General features: G+C 39.1%; 1 protein-coding gene across 5 annotated transcripts in view; it reads left to right on the top strand.

Moving 5' to 3' along the window:
• The window catches only part of CFDP1 (craniofacial development protein 1), a 105702-nt gene that overhangs the window by 8912 nt on the left and 81312 nt on the right, over positions 1 to 15478 (top strand). For 4 of the 5 annotated variants that reach the window (XR_008704512.1, XM_055554043.1, XM_055554047.1 and 1 more), the window contains exon 5: positions 10591 to 10710. Coding sequence is in view for 4 of the 5 variants with exons in the window: in XM_055554043.1 (XP_055410018.1) it covers positions 10591 to 10710 (120 nt within the window). In the remaining variant the exon portion in view is untranslated. Of the gene's footprint in view, positions 1 to 10590; positions 10711 to 10817; positions 11008 to 15478 lie in introns of those variants that run through there. The other variant, XM_055554044.1, reaches the window with a different exon arrangement.

Genomic DNA, 15478 nt, shown 5'->3' with positions numbered 1-15478 from the left:
TCTTTTTATTTTGGCTGAACCTTTTAAGAATTGTAGGTCTCATGACACTTCACTCTTAAATACTTCATTCCTGTTTCCTAAGAACAAAGATATTTTCCATGGTGACTCAGTGTAACTCTCACATCCAGTAGATTTCACATTAATACAGATTATTCTCTCAACTCACTCTAGTGAAGGATCCTGATTTTAAATATTCAGCCTGTTGCAGACCAGTACTTTCCTAAAATACAACAAAAGGAATTATTAGAAAAGTATGTTAAAAAGATACAAAATGCAAGCTCACACTTTTAACAATGAGATTTAACATGCAGATATAAAGTTACATTTCAGTATATACAATCAAAATGAACATAAATAAGAAAAGGAAAAGAGTTATACTACTATACTCTTTTTTTTTTCCCTTGGCTGTACCCCCAAAAAACTTGTGAGATCTCAGTTCCTGGACAAGGGGTTGAAACCCCGACCTCAGTGCCAAAAGTGCTGAGTCCTAACCGCTGGACCACCAGGGAATTCCCAGTAACTCTACATATTGGTCATTGAAAGCGTAAGTGTAAGTGATTGATGAAAGGAATCCACTTTAATTATATAATTGAAACAAGAAACTAAGAGTAGAGTATCAGTTCTTAATACTTAACTCTAGACACATACTTTGAAAAAGTACTATTTATATTAATTTTTGCAGTTTTTAATGTGTCAAAATAGCTTATTTCTCGTTAATTATCTAGTCTAAGTGGGATTGGTGACAGCCCTACTCCTAGAGGATAATGTATTTGTAAATTACTGTTTCTGTGTTGGTGTTCTTCCTTGTCTTCTTTTTAATTTTTTTAAAAATAATATTCATCATAAAGAAATCCATCTCAAAAGGCTGTATTGTATCTCTTTTAAATTTATTTTTCTTTTTTAATTTAATTTAATTTAATTTTTTAACTTCACAATATTGTATTGGTTAAATTTATTTTTCTAATAATTTCTTTTGATTGTGTTTTACAATAATACTGTTCTGCAACAGGTTGAAAATTTTATGTCAAAGTCCTTCACTGCAGATAGTTTAAATAATAATCTGCAATAATGTAAAGTTAATGGAGATGGACGTGTGGATTTTAAGGCAGTCTCATTAAGTTCAGGATTTTCATTTTTACTTTTTCCAAATGAAGTCATTAATAACTCTTTTTTTTCTTGCAGTTTTATTGAGAAAATAATTTATATACAGCACTATATAAGTTTAAGGCATAGAGAGTAATGATTTGATTTAGGTCCCTCATGAAATGTTTAGTAATAACTGTGTTTTCCGATTTCATCTTCCATACTTCATCAGTAGGCAGTTCCAGTCATTTATCCTGTCAAGTTATAATTAAATTTTTTATAATTTAAGTTATATTTCAATGGGAAAAAGGGATTCTGGATGCATGAATTCTCTATGTGTGGATTTTTTTTTTTATGGAAAGTACAATTCAAAATATTCTATCAAACATGTTAATTTGTAGGGACTGTTCTTCAGGCTTTTATTTTTCACTTTTGCTCTTATTATTTATTTGCTTCTGAAAAATATGTTCAGTCTCATCCCTGTATGAAAGTACTAAGATTGTTGAAAACACCAAAGTGGGAATTCCCTAATGATCAAATGATTAGGACTCTGTTTTCACGGCTGAGGGCCCAGGTTCAATTCCTGGTCAAGAAACTTAAGATCCTTCGAGGTTCCTGCCACAACCCCCCAACCCTCAAAAAAACTAAAACAAAGCATAAAAAAAACACTGAACAAAGCAGACAGATAAGCATGTTTTACTATTTAATTGAGATCTTTAGAACTGGGGACCATATGGTGATTGTTTCTCTTTTAGAAGTGCTAAATTTTTTCTGTAGTTCATTCTTACGGCACTTTCTTCATAACCATTGTACCTCAGCATATATAATATATCCACATTTATGACCAGCTTTCAGTTTATCAGATACAGTCTTTTAAATTTAATGCATTAGCTTTACATGATTCACAGGTTTTCCTACTGTGCTCAGAATAGTGGGGTTTTTTGTTTTGTATTAAGATTTTTCTCAGCGAAGGAAGCAGTGTGTTGATTTATGTTCTAGCACAGTCTCCTTAATCTAAACTGTTTCCCTGTCCTGCAGCTGTGTCATTGGAACTTATTCTTACAAATACTTACACTTCGAATCTTATCTGTTGTCATATGATCCTACTTTTATTATACAGATCAGTTAATGTTTGTTAACAAGAAACTGATTTTAAAAAAAGACTTTTTAATACCACCCTCATGTTTAAATCACAGATATTAAAATAATTTTCATATCAGCAGTAATTTGTCATTCTTCAAATTGCATTGAAGAAACACTTTGCTAACTTTGTCATAGTTTATCATAAGCTAGATCCCAAATACCTCAAGCCATGGTGTCATTGGAAAGTTAAACTTGAACTACCTTCTTTGTCACAGATTCACCAAGATTTCCAAGCAAACATCATTGATATGGTCTTTTATTAATGTCCTGGAAATGGTTTATTCTGTTTACTTTAGCAACAGAAAGTACTTCTTTCCCTTTTGGCCACAATGCTAATGAATGGAATTTTGTATCTGTTTCTATTGACCTTTGAATTTAGTAGTGTTTCTTCCAAATAATTCTTTTGATTTTGAGTTTATTTCTTCATGTTTTATATGTAAATGCTGCAGAAGTTTTTGTGAATTTGTTGCTTTACTAGCTAAAACATGTCTGCAAAGAACTCACCGTGGTTTTAGCCCTGTATGATCAAAACCCAAGCCCAGTGTGTGAGGGCTCATGGAGTAAAATCAGCTTCCCCTCAGTTGCCCTTCATTTCTTTGAAGTCACTTAATAACCACGTGTTATCATCACGTGGTTTATTACTTCTCCTGCATTCAGAAAAGATATTAAAAAAAGTTTTTTTTTTTTTGTAGAGACATACAGTGTGGGTTTTTTTTGCCATCAGCAAATTAGGATTAAAAAATAATAACAGTTTTACTTTCTTAGTTATTAAAAAATAAATTTTAAAGTCACATGATTAAAAATTAAAATGATTATAAAAGTAACAATTTGTAAAGAGAAATGCTTACATTTTATCACATTTTGGGGTTTTAATTGAGAAAATAACCCTAAACTTTCTCACTGTAGTATGGTCTAACTGCACATGACTAATACAGTAATATCACATGTGAGTACTTTGCAATAATTGGTGTATGTTCTGTTTAATGCTGTGAGTTCAGCATTCATATCTTGAGTATTGTGACATTATCAAATTTCTAGGCGAGTTTTTAAATACTCAAAATTTTTGTACCTATCTTTTGTTAGGTAGTTTGCAGCTCACGTTTTTGGTAGCTCTATGTACAATTCTAGTCAGATCGTTCCATAGTTATTCCAAAATGTTCTTAATATCTGTATTTCTTGTCCAGTCCCAAATTCAGTCCAGGATTACCCTCTGCATTTCGTGTTAAGAGCCCATCTGTGTGGCAGAATGTCTCTCAGTTTTGGTGGGTGCATTGTTACCTCATGGTCAGCTTCATGTTAATCCCTTTAGACAAAAATACTGCACTGATGATGACTTACCCTCCTCAGCGCATCTTATCATTCCACCCGGCACTGGCGCTGAGGAGTTGGACCGCTGAGGTGATATCTACAGGGATTCTCCATTACAGACACAGTCTTTTCCCTCATAATCCTTTTTGAAAGTGAAAGTGAAGTCGCTCAGTCGCGTCCGACTCTTTGCGACCCTGTGGAACTGTAGCCCACCAGGCTCCTCCGTCCATGGGATTCTCCAGACAAGAATACTGGAGTGGGTTGCCATTTCCTTCTCCAGGGGATCTTCCCGACCCAGGGATCGAACCTAGGTCTCCCACATTGCAGGCAGACGCTTTAACCTCTGAGCCACCGGGGAAGCCATAATCCTTTTTGGGATCCGTTAAATAAATCTTGATGTGAATTAAGAATGTATTTTGCTGCCAGAAATCCACTGGGAACTATTGAGTTGTCCAGCAGAGGGTAGTAGAACACTGGTGGTGAGCCTCTAAAGTTTGGAAGTCCTACAAAAAATACAGAAAATTTAATATATCATTAGGAATATAGGTTTTAAATTTTTGGAAATCTTTCTTGTCTTGCATTATTTCCCACGTGTCATACAGGATATCTGAGAAAGATTTATTATAACTCTACCATTGACTTGACAGAGTAAGAAAAGCTGGTGAATAACTGTTGTTATGAAAAATCATTAAATTTCCTAATCAAATTAAATTTTGTCGATTTATTAATACTTATAAATATAGTAAACACAAATTTTCTTTAAAAAAATTTTTTTCCCCTATTTCATTTTTTAAGCAAATGCATCATGATTTTAAATACTGGATGAGTATCCAGGGAGCCTGCTGTTTCTGTCATTTGTCAGAAGAGGGAGCCCAGTGTCTATCAAAGAAACAAATATGAATAAGGAAACAGTTTTTTTTTCCAATAAATATACATATTCACATATATATATATATTTTATATTCAAAGGTAGTATATATGCTTATTTGTTTAAACATATATATTGCAGAGACATATAACATGCTAAGGGAAAGTTCTCTGGAATTTTTTCTTCCTAAACAAAAATTCTGATAATAATTGGCATGTTGGTAGCATTTTTTTAAACTTAAAGTATTTATAATTAAATTATATGTATTATAAAGAACATTATGTAAGAATTTGGAGGGCCTGAATTTTATTTGATGCAAACTTGGTAAATGGATTTGAGCATATCTTTTAATCTCCTGATGTCATTATTCTGCTCTTTCTGTCTTTGTATCAATTAAGAGCATTACTACATCTTAGAAAAATGTGAGAAAGAGCTATAATGACTGGCAAGAATTTATAAGTATAAGCATAAAGTAGTGTTAGCAAAGATTAGTGTTTAGTTTTTTCCTAATATGTTTTAAATGCTAAATTTTGAGTTTTTACCATTTTGTTTCAGTTTTTATCCATTGAAAAATGTGTAGCTCATTAACACTGGGAATGAGGAAAAACAGTGATTTTTTTTACCCTTCCTTATCATATAACCAGCTGAGCCAGTTACCTCAGACTTTCCTAAATGATTCACCTTTTGGAAGAGGCCAGTCATGGAAAGTTTCTGCTAAATAAAGACTTTTCAGGAAGTTCTGATTAAGTGAAAATGAAGTTAAGATGGAATTTCTGCTGATAGCACTTGAATTAGCTGTTGGTATTGGTGGGCCTTTTCCTGACAGGGATCCCTCTTGTATATTAGAAGTGGTCTGTAATTTAACTGTTCTCTTACTTGAAGACATTTTGATAGCTCCCCCCACCCTTCTTTTTTTTTTTCTGGCTGCCCCCATGGATCGCGGGCTCTTAGTTTCTTGAACAGGGACTGACCTCAGGCCTTGACAGTGAGAGCACTGAATCCTAACCCCTGGACCTCCAGGGAATTCCTGCAAATCTCTTCTCATTGCTTGTTAAAACTGGAGTTCTTCTAGACATAGCCTCAATGTACAGTAGTCTGCTTGTTATTCCTTTGTGTCCTTTACCAGAGTCCCTGAGAAATATTCCAGTTTATAGAACTTTTTTCCCTAGTGAATATGAATAAGACTTTGACAGTAATAAATTTATAGAGATACTTTTTCCTTTTTTCCCCACAGCTTATCCTTTTTTCTTTGCTTGCTTTATGGCACTTACCATATATCACATTTTGTTATGACTTGTTTTCATGATTGGCTATCCCAGTGGACTGTGAGCCAGTCAAGGCAGAGACCATGTTACATCTTTTTCTGTGTCTCACATGTAACACAGGGCCTGCATCTAGGTTGCTTTTTTAGATAATGTCCACTCAGTTGTCTTAGATTGCTGGCAGAAACATATTGTTCATATTGTGGTAAAATAAGAAAACAAAACATACTTTGCATAAAGGCTTCTTTTACTTCCCCTGTAATTTGGGGGCACATGATTTGTATCTTCTCTCATCACTAGCCTTCTGAACTTTCATAATGCTGTGCCTTGATGTGGAACTTTTTACATTGTGGGGTCATGAGAGTTCCCTGGCAGCCTAGTGGTTAGGATGTGAGGCTGTCCCTGCTGTGTCCTGCATTCGATCTCTGAACGGGGAACGGAGATCCTGTAAGGTGGCTGGTGTGGTCAAAATATTTATTTTAAATGAAGAAATAAAGTGAATTGCTGGATCAGCTGTTCTGTGGAGCAGCCGTTTTGTGGAAATTCATCCTTCTAGGAAATTTTTCTTTTTGTTGATAACCTCCCATATTTTCTCTTATTCTGAAATTCCTCTCAGTTAAATTGATGTAATAGTAAGGCTAGACTTGGCTATGCTGGGGTAACAAATAAACCCAGGACGTCAGTAGCATAACACATGTTTGTTTCTTACTGGTGCGAAGTCCAGTACAGGTGAGGTAGCAGCTCCATCTAATGACACATGCATGTGAACACATAGGAAACACGTAACGTTTGGGGTTGTTGTGGCACAGGAAATCTGAGGAGATACATTTTCATTTAATTTGTCTGTTTTGAGAATGAGTCTTGAAACTTCAGCCCTGCCCTTTGAATCTAGAACTTTGGTGGTTTCTCATCTTTCTGCCAAGTAATGGATTCTGCTGGATTGGTTGGGGTCAGTAGCCTGTGGCACCCAGTAGAGAAGGGAATCTGGGACCTGGATGCTCCTGATACAGACATTCAGATGGTTTTAACCGCACTCCTCTCTTCCACCTTCAAAGGTTCCTGGTATTTCAATTTCCTGAACCTTTGTAGGAGATATGGCTTGTTTATTGGCCATTCCACATGGCTGCAGCTTGAGAGAGCAGAGCACACACCTCAGTCACCTGCTGACTTGTCTGTTTGCTTTCTACCTTCAAAAGTTTGATAGATATCTTTCTCTTATTATTCCTGTTCTTAACCCTGTGTAGTTCTGCTTTTGTAAATTTATTACCACTATTTGGCAGGGTTTTGATAGGAAGTAGAAAATAGAGCATGTGTTCAGACCACCATTTCCAAGTGAAAGATTCCACTTCTCTTAATGAACCATCTTAGGTCTCCCCAGATTCTGCCCAGGGCAAGGAGATTTAAAGCAACTTTCCAGGCCAGTATTCTTGGACTCTGCAACTCTCAGGTTTGGACATAAGTTTATTTTGTTTTTTTTTTTCTATTGCAGTGTAAGGAATCAAAAACTTAGCCACTTAAGACCATTGTTTTATTATAAATTCTCTTAATTATGGGGTGGCTGGGCTCAGCTAGATGGTTCTCGTGCAGAGCCTGTCTTGCAGTTGTACTTAGTGGCTGGGTCTGGGACCATCTTGATAGCTTATTTACTTCCTTGTCTGGTGTCTGGGCCAGGAAGACTCAAACACTTGGGGTCTGGAACGGCTCCTTAGATCTCTCTCTGCCTGTGGTATTCCCATGTGTTCTCTCCAGCATGGTGGCTTCAAGGCAGACAGACTTTTTATGTGGTGACATGGGGTTTTAGAGGTGCGTTCCGAGAGACAGCCACCTGGAAGCTCTATCACTTTTCTCAGCAAGTCTTAGAAGAGCCCTTTCCCCTGAACCTCGTGAGCCGACGCAGCCACAAAGGCTCACTCGGTTCCAAGTGGGGTGACATACTTTTCATTGGGGTAGTGTCAGTTTCTGGACCACATGGGAGCTGGGAAATTTATGGCAACCATATTTGGAAAGTAGAGTTAAAAGATTCTCTCTAGCATTGCTACTTAATCTCTAGATGAGAAAAAGTAACTTAGCTCCTTAGATATCCGTGTTCTTACTCATGAATTGTAAATGTGTTAGCTGTTGGTACAGGAATGCTACCGACCATTCCCCTCAAAAATGGTATGCAATAATACCCATTTATTTGTTACACATGTGTTTCTAGATATCTGGAGTTCAGTTCATCTAGGCTGGTGTCCAAGCTGCTGGTTGGGTTGAGACTTTTGCAGCATGTGTTTTTCCACTGTCTTAGACAAGCAGCTCCTTGAGGCATATTCTTATGGCTAAAGGGAGGAATTCAAGGGACAAGTGAAAAAGCACAAATACGTTTAAAGCTTCTTTTCCTGTCAAATCAGTTAACATCTCATTGACCACTGAAGTCATATATCCAAGCTCATCATCTGTGGGGGTTGGGGAATATCTTCTTGGTCAACAGGGAAGGAGTGTTTATTTGGGGAATGATGGTCTAATCTATCATATAGATTCTCCCTCTGTTTTTGACTTTGACGTATTATGGAGAGATTTTCTTAGGACAGCAGTTGTTCAGTTGCTAAATTGAGTCTGATTCTTTTAGACCTCATGGACTACAGCACTCCATGCTTCTCTGTCCCCCACCATCTCCTGGAGTTTGCTCGTATTCATGTCCATTGTGTCGGTGATGCTATTTAAATATCTCATCCTCTGTTGCCCAATTTTCCTCCTGCCTTCAGTCTTTTCCAGCATCATGGTCTTTTCCAATGAGTCAGCTCTTTGCATCAGGTGGTTAAAGTTTTGGAGGTTCAGCATCAGTCCTTCCGGTGAATATTCATGGTTGACTTCCTTTTGGATAAACTGGTTTGATCTCCTTCCAGTCCAAGGGACTCTGCAAGAGTCTTCTCCAGTATCACAGTTCGAAAGCAGCAGTTCTTTGGCACTTAGCCTTCTTAATGGACCAACTCTCACATCCCTACATGACTATTGGGAAAACCATATCCCTCACTTATACGGATCTTTGTTGGCAAAATCATGGTTCTGCTTTTTAATATGTTGTTAAGGTTTGTCATAGCTTTCTTTCCAAGAAGCAAGCATCTTTTAATTTCATGGCTGCAGTCACCATCTGCAGTGATTTTTGGAGCCCAAGAAGATAAAATCTGTCATTGCTTCCACTTTTTCCCTTTCCATTTGCCATGAAGGTATTGGACGAGATACCATGATCTTACTTTTCTTAATGTTGAGTTTCAAGCCAGCTTTTTCACTGTACTCTTTCATCCTCATCAAGAGGCTCTTTAGTTCCTCTTCATTTTCCCCCATTAGGGTGGTATCATCTGCATATCTGAGGTTGTTGATATTTCTCCCAGCAATCTTGATTTTCACTTGTGATTCATCCAGCCTGGCATTTCACATGGTGAAATGTGAATTTCACATTTCCCTGGTGGCTCAGACAGTAAAAGATCCACCTCCAATGTGGGAGACCTGGGTTTGATCCCTGGTTTGGGAAGATCCCCTGGAGGAGGGCATGGCAGCCCAGTCCAATATTCTTGCCTGGAGAATTCCCATGGATAGAGTAGCCTGGTGGGCAACGTGGGTTGCAAAGAGTCAGACACAACTGAGCAACTGAGCACACACACAGACTCTGCATATAAGTTAAATAAGCAGGATGACAGTATACAGTCTTGATGTACTCCTTTCCCAGTTTTGAACCAGTCCGTTGTTCCATGTTCTAACTGTTGCTTCTTGACCTGCGTACAGGTTTCTCAGGAGACAGGTAAGGTGGTCTGGTACTCCCATCTAATAATTTTCCACAGTTTGTTGTGATCCACACAGTTGCAGGATGTGAGATCTTTTAGCTGTGGCACATGGGATCCAGTTCCTGCCCAGGGATCAACGTTCAGCCCCCTGCATTGAGAGCATGGAGCCCTAGCCACTGGACCACCAGGGAAGCCCCAAAGATTCTTAAATGTAAAACTCTCATTTTGTGTTACCTGTGATGGTGAAATAGTACCAGGTGCAGGAGTGAGATAGTTCTTAATATAAAAATTTGGTTCTAGTCCAAGAAGCCTAGAAGGAAAAAGAAGAGATAAGGACTTCTGTTCTTTGCAAATCTGGAATATAGGATTTGTCTGTCATTATTGTGAATGACCTGTTTGAACACTCAGAATAACACCATAATCTTGGACCCTGCAACAGACGGATTGCAGTTAAACAAAATTCCTCAGACGTTTTTATTCACTTGGGAACCCCAAGGCAGACATAAGGCATTTCCCCTCTTTATCTGAAATTTCTGGCATCAAATTCATATATTCATTTGATCCTTTAGGAGTCAGTTTTATTGAGGGCAGTTTTTCTCAGATTTGAATTTGGACAGGGTTCTCAATTGGGTAACTTTCTTTCACTCCTAAATCACTATGTAGCTAGTTTTAAGGAATTTTGTTTCATCTTTGGGTTGTTTTAGGTACAGAACAGGAGCCTTCTTTAGAGTATCCCAATTGTTTATACTGTTGCTTTTCTCCTTGAAATAATGCCAGTGTGTTTCTCCCAGTTACTCCACGTCCCTGTTCCCACTTTAACTTAAGCATGAGCACTAATGTGCACATGAGGTGCAGTGGGAGAGCCCTTCAGTCTTCACCTTGGTGATCTCACGTGGGCTCTGATTCAGGGTGACGGTCATGTGACAGAAGTAATGGAGGGGGTTTGAGAGACAGCAGACTTCCATCTGCTGCTATTTCCTTTTTTGAATTAATAAGGGCTAATGTCTGTCTAGAACTGTTGAAGTAAATTTTAACCATAACGCTCAGCAGCCAGAATTTACAGAAAGCCCAGTGATTTTTTCCTTGGTTCTTTATGCCTTTTTTATTAGATTTTGTTTCTCTCCTTTTCTTCCACTTGTAAACTTGGTGTCTTTCCTTGGTACAGGGTGATTAAGGAAGTGGATGCCACATCTAAAGAAGCCAAATCCTTCTTCAAGCAAAATGAGAAAGAAAAACCCCAGTCTGATGTCCCTCCAGCAGCGCCATCGCTTTCTGCCGGGTCAGGGTGAGTAGTCTAGTCTCAGGCCCAGGTGCACCTGGCACGTTGGAGAAGCTGTTTTCACAACAGGGGCGCCTTGCCTGTAGCTCTCATGGCTGCTTTCCTGAGAGCAGGAATTCTGCTGCTGTTCTGTCTTTGCTGAAATACCTGCCAAAATGGAGGATGCAGAGAGCAATACTCGCAGAATGGAGGATGCAGGCTTCTTGTTTGATTCTGCGCAAAGTCCTGGTTTACAGTGTTGGCCACAGAGGTGAACATATAGTAGACTTCACATTTAAAAAATGATTTTTGAATGTAAATATCAGCAGTTCATCATAACATGTAATAAAGATTTGAGTTGAATACTTCCTTCCTAAGGATCTCCTAGGAACAAAAAAAGGTCAAGGCTGACTTACAAATAATTTTATTAGCACATTGTCAAGAACTTAACAGTTTTTCTCCCTTCATAGTTTCCATAGTACATGAGTTATTTTGAGCTGAAGATTAGAATTCTTTCCTTGGAAGAAGGAAAAATTTCTTTCTTCTTAATCTGCGTGTAAGAGGTAAAGGTGCCAGTTAAGTGGGAGTCAGGGCACTCGCCTTGAGAACGGTGAACATGGGCCACTCCTCCCGTCACAGCACTGATCACCTCTGACTCCAGAGCAGAGCTGTCTCTTCTTGAGAGAAGCTATCACCTGTAGTTGATTTGCTGACCTTTCAGTTTTTGCTTCATCCTTTCCCCCTAAAATGGTGAAGTTTTGTTTTGTGCATTTTTTTTTTCCTGAGGGCTGAGATAAAAATAGGAGGCTCTAAGCTAAAACAACATGCTTTTAGCTTTCTAGTTATTATATTGTCTGAGAGGGGTTCTCTGCAGACCAGTGGCTTTCAGACTTTATTGACTGCCACTCACAATAAGAAATACATCTTACGTTATGACTTAAGTGAAGTGAAAGTTGCTTAGTCGTGTCCGACTCTTTGCAACCCCATGGACTGTAGCCTGCCAGGTTCCTCTGTCCATGGAATTTTCTAGGCCAGATTACTGGAGTGGAATTCTCTTCTACATTCCCTTCTCCAGGGAATCTTCCCAACCCCGGTATCAAACCCAGGTCTCCCTCATTGCAGGCAGGTTCTTTACCGTCTGAGCCACCAAGGAAGCCCTACATTATGACTTAGTCTACCCCTAAATAGAGATATGTATGGTGACTTCTATTTTATGTCTGTTATTACGTAATTATTTTGTGTAGTATATGTCTTTTGAAAGAATGTTATGACCCATTCAATCAATTTCACAATCTCTTACAACCTGTATTTAACTAATAGTGCTCTAGACTACATATAGAATTAGCCTTCTGCAGGCTTATCTCTGGGTCAGCAGGCTTGTATCTGGTATTAAACAATGCCTCTTGCATTTATTGAAAGTGTTACTGTGAATGCTACTGTGGATTAAGTGCTGGATAGAAATAAAGTCAGAGTTTCTTCTGCCTTAGATTTCTAGCATAGTTAGTTTCAAGTAGCATAATTTTTATTTCTAGCTTCCTTGGGTGTTTCTTAAAATAGAGATTCTACTTGGAAACAACGTGTTTCAGAAAATATGGTTACCATAGTTCTAAAGATAACCGGAGGAGGGAGAAGGGGCATCTTGGCAAGGTCAGCTTGTTTAAGTCAGAGTCAGTCATGAAAATCTCACTGTATTCTGTATTCATGCCATGCTTTCTTAGAAAGAGCTACTAACCTTCAAAGATAAGAAATCTGCTATGTTTTAGTGGGAACCAGAAGGAAACAGATGGCATCCTCAAACTGGGACACCTCTAGGAGATTTTAGGAACTCACAGTGCAATGAAAGACTGCACAGATAGTGAGAGTGCGGCATCCCTGGGGTTGGCAATAATCAGGCTCCATCGCCACCCCTAGACCTGAGGGGCGCGGCAGGGAGCAGCCTGTGTGGGTGAGGATAAGGAGGACCTCCTGTCAGGAGCTGAGAGCTTCGCTTGAGCGATGGATCATCCAGGGGAATAAATAACCAAATATCCCATTCCTCCCTCCATCCTTTCTCTGCTGGGGACTCCATTGGTCAATGAGGCTCATGAAAGAAAAAATTATGCTCTACTTGTTAAAATGCAAGGAAGATTTATTCAGAATTATTGCAGTAGGTATTAACAACTGTCACAGTAGGGGAGAAAGATCAGGCTTAACTTTTATTTTTTTAATTTTTTTTGGAGTTCAGTTGCTTTACAATGTTGTGTTAATTTCTGCTGTACAGCAAAGTGAATCAGTTATACGTATACATATATCTCCTGTGTTTTGGGTTTACTGCCTATTTAGGTCACCACAGAGCACTGAGTAGAGTGCCTGGTGCTGTAGAGGAGGTTCTCATTATTACCTATTTTATGTATAGTGTCATAGTGTGTATATGGGGGGCTTCCCTGGTGGCTCAGACGGTAAAGCGTCTGCCTGCAATGCGGGAGACCCGGGTTCAGTTCCTGGTGTGTATATGTCACAGTCCCATTCTCCCAGTTCATCCTGTCCCCGCCTTTACCCCTTGGTATCCTCTACATTTGTTCTCTGCATCTGTGTATCTGTGCTTTGTAAATAAAATCATCTATCCCATTTTTTCAGATTTCACACGTATGTGTTAATACATGGTATTTGTTTTTCTGACTTAACTTCATTGTGTATGAGTCTCTAGGTACATAGACATCTCTACACAGGACTCGGCTTCATTTTTCTTTTTCTGCCTGAGTAATGTCCCATTGTATAGATGTGCCCCATTTGCTTTATCCATTCCTCTGTCAACGGACATGCAGGTTGTTTCCATGTCCTGGCTATTGTAAATAATGCTGCAGTGAACACTTGGGGTGCATGTGTCTTTCTGAATTATGGTTTTCTCTGGGTGTATGCTCAATGGGGGGATTGCTGGGTCACACAGTAGGTCTATTTTTAGTCTTTTAAGAAAGCTCTGCTGTTCTCCATAGTGGCTGTATCAGTTTACATTCCTACCAACAGTGCAGGGCAGTTTGCTTTTCTCCACACTTCTGCAGCATTTGTTGTTTGTTGATTTTGCGATGATGACCATTCTGACTCGTGTGTACCTCATAGTTTTCAGGCTTGACTTTGCATGCAGCAAAGAGCTGGGGTTTGTGGCCAGGCAGATGAGGACTGGGAGGATGGTCTGTGGATGGGCCAGTGCCGAGGGCGACAGCAGCAGTGAGAGGGTTCTGGCTCACTGACCCAACAGGGCTCTTGTTGAAGGCAGGCCAAGGACTTACACGTCAAAGGTGGCAAATGAGGAAACTGTTCAGATACTGAGCGTGATCAGCTGTCAAGGGTGGGTGATGCTGTTTAACCTGATTCAGCAGGATTCTTGCTAAAATTGAGCTCTGCAAGCCCAATGAGGAGGGGGGCCAAGTTTGAGACCTCATGGAGAAGAGGTTTCAAAGGAGCCTAAGATTGGATCAAGTAGAGAGTCTGTTGTTGATACACCCATACAGGACAGCATCTGGGGCAAGGAGCAGTGTGGAGACAGACGCAGAGGCATCCAGACGGGTCAGCCAGTGACGCATCCTTCAGCAGATTAATGAACTCACTCCTTCGTAACAGGGTGGAACCTGAGCTTCTTTGAAAGCTATAATGAAACATAACAAGATTACAAGGATATGTCTGACTGAGTAAAAAAGTCCTCACAGTTTGTACATGAAAACAGAGATGCATTTCATTAATGATACATGGACTTTGAATTTCTCAATAAATCCAGCAGATGACCTTCAAAGTTGACATGATCATTTTTCAGAGATTTATCTCAAAAAATGTCCACAGTGGTCGTTGTGCTTGGGAAAAGACAGGGTCAAAAGGAATTCAGTTGATCTGAGGTGTCTAACATCATTTTATCAGTGCAGACATCAGTATGTGCTGCAGGCTGCACACAAATGGTGTGGAAAGGCTTCAGAAGAGTCTACAGGAGATACCAAATTTATTAAATGAAATTTATTTAATGCAGTAAAATTTTTTTTCAATGTTGGAATTGTTTCAGTTAATAGAGGTTACCCAGCAGAAACACATTGTTTGTTTATTTCTCTCCTCTCTAAACAGATTTAAGCAATACAGGAAAACCAGAGCAGGAGAGTAAAACATCCTGTCCCACATCCTTTGCTAGAATCACAGGAGCAAACGTTTGTAACTGAAAATGCATTTCCTCCACATGTTTAAAATAGTACACTGCTTTGGCTTAAAAAATCCAAAGTTTATACTTGGGGATAGAGTAAACCAAACATCCAGTTTTCACTGGAGGCAGGAATCAGAGACGACAGTTAACTCTACAATTGGTAGAAGAAGCTCCACGCTCACCCTGCTGTGTCTGAATTCTCCTAGTCCTGTTACTCTAAGCGCTCTGTCCACTTCTCACCCTCCGCTCCCCTCCAGCCCTGTTGACCAGTTGAATCCAGCTTCTGTCAGCGTTTGTGGGTGTTTGGCTGGTACATTCACTGCTTGTCTTCAACCCAGCATTTACTACTTACTTTATTCCAACAGTGGGCAGTCATTAGTGCCCTTCAAGTTTATGATCCCAGCCAGAGGCATTAACTTGTTTGATTAAGGGCTTACTGTTTTAGATTCCTCTTTATAGACTGAAAATGATCTAAATCAGTAAACCATAAGGGTTCAAGACATCATTTTCCTGTATAAATTTGTGTTGTCATCTCGATCTGTTGAGGGAAAAAAAAAAGCTTCATTGTTGAGTCTCATACATCCTGGGTGATATCAGGTTAGCACTGTTCGCCCCAAAAATAGAAGAGAGAGGATT

Source organism: Bubalus kerabau, chromosome 17 (genome assembly GCF_029407905.1).
Source record: "Bubalus kerabau isolate K-KA32 ecotype Philippines breed swamp buffalo chromosome 17, PCC_UOA_SB_1v2, whole genome shotgun sequence".
Lineage (NCBI taxonomy): Eukaryota > Metazoa > Chordata > Mammalia > Artiodactyla > Bovidae > Bubalus > Bubalus kerabau.
The sequence above is the reverse complement of the archived record's forward strand: the minus strand, read 5'-3'. Positions and strand labels throughout refer to the sequence as shown.